Source organism: Microtus pennsylvanicus, chromosome 8, assembly GCF_037038515.1.
Source record: "Microtus pennsylvanicus isolate mMicPen1 chromosome 8, mMicPen1.hap1, whole genome shotgun sequence".
In the NCBI taxonomy this organism is placed as follows: domain Eukaryota; kingdom Metazoa; phylum Chordata; class Mammalia; order Rodentia; family Cricetidae; genus Microtus; species Microtus pennsylvanicus.
In genome coordinates, this window is record NC_134586.1 from 77,941,724 (window position 1) to 77,947,625 (window position 5,902).

General features: G+C 46.5%; 1 protein-coding gene across 1 annotated transcript; it reads left to right on the forward strand.

The window, feature by feature from the left end:
- The first annotated feature begins 2,889 nt into the window (after window positions 1-2,889).
- On the forward strand, window positions 2,890-5,190 carry Gadd45a (growth arrest and DNA damage inducible alpha). The gene is made up of 4 exons (XM_075983925.1): window positions 2,890-3,084; window positions 3,170-3,271; window positions 3,359-3,596; window positions 4,504-5,190. Exons 1-4 carry the CDS (start codon window positions 3,041-3,043, stop codon window positions 4,615-4,617), a joined length of 498 nt encoding a protein of 165 aa, XP_075840040.1. The 5' UTR covers window positions 2,890-3,040; the 3' UTR covers window positions 4,618-5,190.
- The last annotated feature ends 712 nt before the right edge of the window (window positions 5,191-5,902 follow it).

The following is a 5,902-nucleotide window of genomic DNA, read 5'->3' on the forward strand; positions in this document are numbered from 1 at the left end:
AGATTCTGAGGCAGGAAGACCCATGCCTTTAATTTGAAACTTGAGGTGGCAAGGCACACACCTTTAATGCAGGTCTTGAGGCAGGAAGACACACCTTGAATCTGGGCCGCACCTTGTGCTAGAAGCCTATATAAGGATATGGAAGAAGGAATCATTTGCTCTTTGACTGTTTGCTCTAGCCTTACTAGCAAGTCCCTTCCTTCACTGGCATTAGAGCTTACTGCTCCGAGATTCCAACATCTACCGAAGACCAACTGCGACATCTGACCTCATGGACTGAGCAACTTCTGGATTCTTGGACTTCCTATTTACAGCCAGCTATTGTTGGACTAAATGGACCATAGCCTGCCTGTAAGTCATTCTAATAAATCCCCTTTATATATATGTACACACACACATGCGCGCGCGCGCGCACACACACACACACACACACACACATGCACTCATTCATCTTATAAGTTCTGCTACTCTAAGAAATCCTGACTAAAATAATGTGTATAACAATTAGATCATGGAGTCTTTGTAGGCCATAGACTAAGAATTGTTCGGTGCTTGTCTTGTTGAAGTAATGTGAAAGTGGGTTATCTGAGAACATGCACAGGACTGTGGGATCGTAAGGTCTTGGTTAACGTTCAGATTCTTTTCAATTCATGACACCCACTGTACTGCTGAATGTACGACTTGTGCTGGGTGTTGAGGACACAAAATTAATGAAGTCATAGTCTCTACTGTCACATGATCCTCTAATTCTCTGTCAGCTTGCAATCACAATTCCTTCCAGAGAACTTCTAAGAAATCTCTAATGAGTAGAACCTTGGAGTCTAGGGAGCACAGTTCACCTGTCTCTAAATGATGACTCAGATAGTTTTGTGCAATTTTAGTTTTGCAAAGTTGAAAATGCTTTAGTGCTCGCCTATGTTAGTTACTTGTCTTGTTGCTGGAACAAAGTATGTGATGGAGGCAGCTTGAGGAAGGGTTTATTGTGGTTCACAGTTCCTGGGTACAGACCGTCATGGGAAGGCTTGACAGCAAGAGCTGGAAGTGGCTGTTCACCTGGCATCCCCAGTCAGGAATGAGTCAAGAATGACTTTCTTTTTTACACACAGAGAGGACCCCCAGTCAATGGAATGGTGCTGTCCCTTTAGAGGGGAGGTCTTCCCACTTCAACTAACCTGATGTAGATGACCCACCACAGACATGCCCAGAGGCTTCTGTTAGTGGTTATTCTAGATGACCATTAAGGTGACCACCACTATTAACCATCACAATCGAAGCCGAAGCTTCAATGTTGAAATTTTGTCCTTTTTGTTATTTTGCAGGGCTGGGGCTCAAAGTTTGAACTTGGGCCTGGAGCATGCTAGGCAATGTCTCTATCAATGAGTTAGACTCTCAGGCCCGATGATGCAACAAGCAGATCCTATGTAAAGACTTAAGGCACAGGCATGAGGTAGACAAACACCCTAGGATAAGCCATACACAGACACTTGTTCTTTTACTCAACACTGTCTCTCGGTGACAAAGCCTTTAGGGACTGAATATAAGATTCCATCTCCACTAAGTGAACCAGCCTATCACCTTTCCATTAAGTTAAGATCAAGAAAATTGGAAATTATTTTGCCCACAAGAATAAAAACTTAAGGATGCAAAACTCACATGTACCCCTGTAAAATTTCCTTCTGTAACTGTAAGCTGCGCTGTTATGAATGCAAGCATATGAAACCCAGTTCCATCACTTTTTGGCTACTTCAGTAGGTTCAGGCAAAGCTTTCTATTTATCGAATAAGCTCATAAAACAAAGGGACTTTTGAACTACTCAGTAAAAGTCTGCATTAAGAATTGCTTTTAATGTGTGACTCCTGCTTGCAGTTATGAAGGTTTGCCTTCCAACCTACAAATTGCCATTATCTCAAAGGTGAAATTTTAGCACATGGCTAAAATGTCCTATGGTTACAGTTTCATGATTCAGCGTCAGTAATTCAGAGTGAGATCATAGGCAGTGGAAGGCACTGGCTGTCATCCTCTTCTGCCTGTGAGGGGAAGCTCAGGGAATGGCATCAGCACTTTGAATTTAGACTGGGGCTCCTGTGAGGACCATCATTTGTCTCAGCTCTGACTGGCTCAGAAGGCGCCTTTGGGAAAGACGTTCAGAATCAGGTGAATTTGGTTCATGAGGCATGAGGTCACCAACTCCCCCCCACCTTACATGGAGTGGGCAGAAATTTTACCACTTTTTTTTGTGTGTGTGGCAAAGATTCCAACTTGAGACTGTGTCATCACTACACACCAATGTGCTCGGTTTTCTCTTTGGTGATTCAAATTCTTGCAACCAACTAAAAATAAATCAGGGCACCAAAAGAAAACTACTGTGAATAAGCAGCATTGCCTGAAACTTACATAGAAACAGCACCTCTGAAGTAAACGCTGCCTGGCACATCTGGACACTTTTTAAAATATAATCCGCTTACTAATGACAGCTAGGCCCGGGTGCATTGACCCTGGAAACAATTTAAAAGCAGCCCCTTCACACAAACGACACGAAACGACAATCAAAGATGTCCACAACTAGAAAAACAATAGGCAGGCTGTTCCAGTCCGAGCTGAGGACACTTGAACCCCTGCAAAGCCCTCCGCACCAGATGGCTCCACCAACACCCCGAGCTGGCTCAGGACCCCACCAACCCGGTTTCTGCACCACTCTCAGCCCGTGGGCTTCCCTCCCGCGTAGCTCCGCCTACTTCCGCTCCACTCAGCCTCGGCTGGGGAGCAGAGGTCTGAGTGTCAAAGTCTGCTAATTTGCATAAGCCAATGGCTGAGTGGCATGCAAATGAGGCCGGCCGTGGTTGGTTGAGGGGTAGCCCCATAACTCGGGAATCGGGCCCTTTGTCCTCCAGTGGCCCAGAGGCAGCAGTGCGGTCGTCGCGTCACCTACGGATACTTAGGCGAGCGAAGCGGGCGGGTGGGAGCGAGCGCAGAGCAGGCGCCGCGCACTGGGGGGGGCAGGAGCAGCCCGCGCGCCGCGTGAGGGACTCGCACTTGCAATATGACTTTGGAGGAATTCTCGGCGGCAGAGCAGAAGACCGAAAGGTAAGTGTGTCTGCGGACTCGGGGGCCGCTGCCCCTCCCGCGGCCGGGGACCCGGCTGACCCCCTCTCTCTCCGTCCGTCTGCAGGATGGACACGGTGGGAGATGCCCTGGAGGAAGTGCTCAGCAAGGCGCGGAGTCAGCGCACCATCACCGTCGGCGTGTACGAGGCCGCCAAGCTGCTCAATGTGTAAGTGGCCCCGGCCGACCGCACCCCCTGCCTCCAGTCCCCGCGCTCCCTGGAGCGTGTGCACTCACCGCTGCCTTCTGCCCCCAGCGACCCCGACAACGTGGTACTGTGCCTGCTGGCCGCGGACGAGGACGACGACAGGGACGTGGCTCTGCAGATCCACTTCACCCTCATCCAAGCATTCTGCTGCGAGAACGATATCAACATCCTGCGGGTCAGCAACCCGGGCCGGCTGGCTGAGCTGCTGCTGCTGGAGACCGACGCGAGTCAGGCGGAGAACGGGGGTGCGGCGCAGCCCCCTGACCTGCACTGCGTGCTGGTGACGGTAAGGGACTCGGGACTGCAGCCGGGAATTTACTGGGGTGGACCTCGGCCGTGCTGGACGCTGATCTCGCGGGGGTTCTGATGGTACCGAGCGTGTCTAAGCTCGTGGGTGGCCTCCAGCGGCGGAAGATATCCCTGTGAGTCAGCAGGCTGCCCGGCTACCCCTGCCTACCTCGGCACTACCTCGCGTGACTAATTCTTTGAGCAGGACAGATTAGATAAAGCCAAATAAATACCCGACTCACCCTTCATTAAAAAGTCAGTTTCATTCTTCATTTGCTGTCAAAGCTAAATATAGAAAGAGTGTAGGAGACAGACAGACCTTATTAATTCCCTGGAGATACTCTGGAGTGTACAGAGTGGAATTCTTTTCTCTGCACCTTTGTGCTTGTTTAGATGGTCCCTCTCCACTCACCTACCCTTTTAAAAATGTCTGGGATGGATAGTGTTTTCAGAGAGAAATGTGCTGTCCTGGTCCTCTGGTTTTTTGGTTTTGTTTTTTGTTTTTCTTTCTCTGTTTTGACTGGTGTAGGGAAGTGGCAGCCTGATTACTTTTGCTACCAGTGAAAAGTGCCCTGCACTGTCAGGGAAGATAAGAACTGATGTTAAGCTGCCTACCCTGCAACTCTTCCAGCTGTGCTCACAGAATGTTTTTCAGAACTATTTTACTTATGAGCCCACTGGTGTGCATGCTTGGTTAGGGCGGACTTGTGAATGATAACCTCATGCAGAGTGGTACAGATAACTATGCAAAACTCTGTGCGGCTCAGTGTGTATTACAAGGTGTTTAGACTTTGCCAAATGCTGTTTAACAGAATGTTCAGGTTTTGGCCCTTTCAAAAGTAGTACTATTAGAAGCATAAGCTAATCATTTTATGGGGAAATATTTTTTTCTTATTTGTTCTCAGAACCCACATTCATCACAATGGAAGGATCCTGCCTTAAGTCAACTTATTTGCTTTTGCCGGGAAAGTCGCTACATGGATCAGTGGGTTCCAGTGATTAACCTCCCGGAACGGTGATGGCATCTGAATGGAAATAACTGAACCAAATTGCACTGAAGTTTTGAAATACCTTTGTAGTTACTCAAGCAGTTACTCCCTACGCTGATGCAAGGATTACAGAAACTGATGTCAAGGGGCTGAGTGAGTTCAACTACACGGGGGCTAGGAGATGACTTTGCAGATGGAGAGAGGTGGAAATAAAGAAGGAAGCTGTGTTGAAGCAGAAATCTACGTCAAAAGGGACAAAAACTACAAAGAACTGTGCAAGAAAGAAAACTATTAATTTAGGATGGCCGAGTTACATTAAAATAAGCCAAATATTGCTTTGTTGAAACCTTAAGTGTGTAGCAATAGTTTGGTGTTTTGTTTGTTTGTTTTTTCTTTGTCTTTATGCCCTCTAGTAAAAGGAAAGTGAAAAGGATTAATTGTATTTTAAAGCCACAGGTTAATGTATTTTGATGAGAGGTTAAATTCTCAGAAGTTTTATTATAAATCGTACTAAGTTATTTTATGATATGAAAAGTTATTTATGATAAAGTTTTTGAAGCACAATATCTAAAATAAACTAGTATGAAATAATTACATCATTTATCAATGTGTGGTTTCTGTTTTACAACACTGACTCTGTTAAGAGACATTTTATTGAAGCCTTGCTTTATACCAGCCAGGAAAATGGGTGATTTTAGAGGGGCTTGTGTAAGGGAAAAAAATAATGTTTAGAGATTCACCTTGCAAAGTCTGAATAACTACAATTCGTTATTTTAATACTATAAAAAATGCATGCAAAATGTGGAAACAGAGGAGGGCAGCCAAGATCATTTGAAAGACGAGTGGAGCTTTTGCTGAGGAGAAATCATTTTCTTGGGGTCTTAAGAAATGAGCTTAGTTTCTGTAGCTAGCAAGAGGGAAGAAATACTGCTAACAGCTACAGGAGTTTGTGCAGAGGTGTGGAAGCCTGAAAGATCACAGCCTGCACAGGGACAGACTGCTGCCTCTGGTGTAGAAAGATAAGGGCTGGAAGGAGTAGGTGGGGTTAGGTTCAGACTGACAGGCATTCTTGTATCTTAGGTAAGTGAGCTCCCCTCTGTAAACTGGCTACAATCTGCAGAGGCCTTCAGTCTGCAGAAGAAAGAGACATGGTCAGTACTGTAGGAAGATAACGTGGGGCTGTAGGGGGGTAGTTAACTGTGTCAATGGCTGGCTGTACAATACTAGTGTAGACCCATGACAAAGGACCAGTGTGGTGCTGCCCTTAGTCTCTTCCTAGGGTGTTGTGCCTTTAGCTGTATTTCCACTACTGCTG

What these genes read in the sequence shown, in the direction of transcription:
- Gadd45a (XM_075983925.1), top strand. Translation starts at nt 3,041, where the DNA reads ATGACTTTGGAGGAATTCTCGGCGGCAGAGCAGAAGACCGAAAG. An exon ending in GCCGCCAAGCTGCTCAATGT is followed by an intron (nt 3,272 to 3,358) that starts GTAAGTGGCCCC and finishes TTCTGCCCCCAG; the next exon opens with CGACCCCGACAACGTGGTAC. An exon ending in TGCACTGCGTGCTGGTGACG is followed by an intron (nt 3,597 to 4,503) that starts GTAAGGGACTCG and finishes ATTTGTTCTCAG; the next exon opens with AACCCACATTCATCACAATG.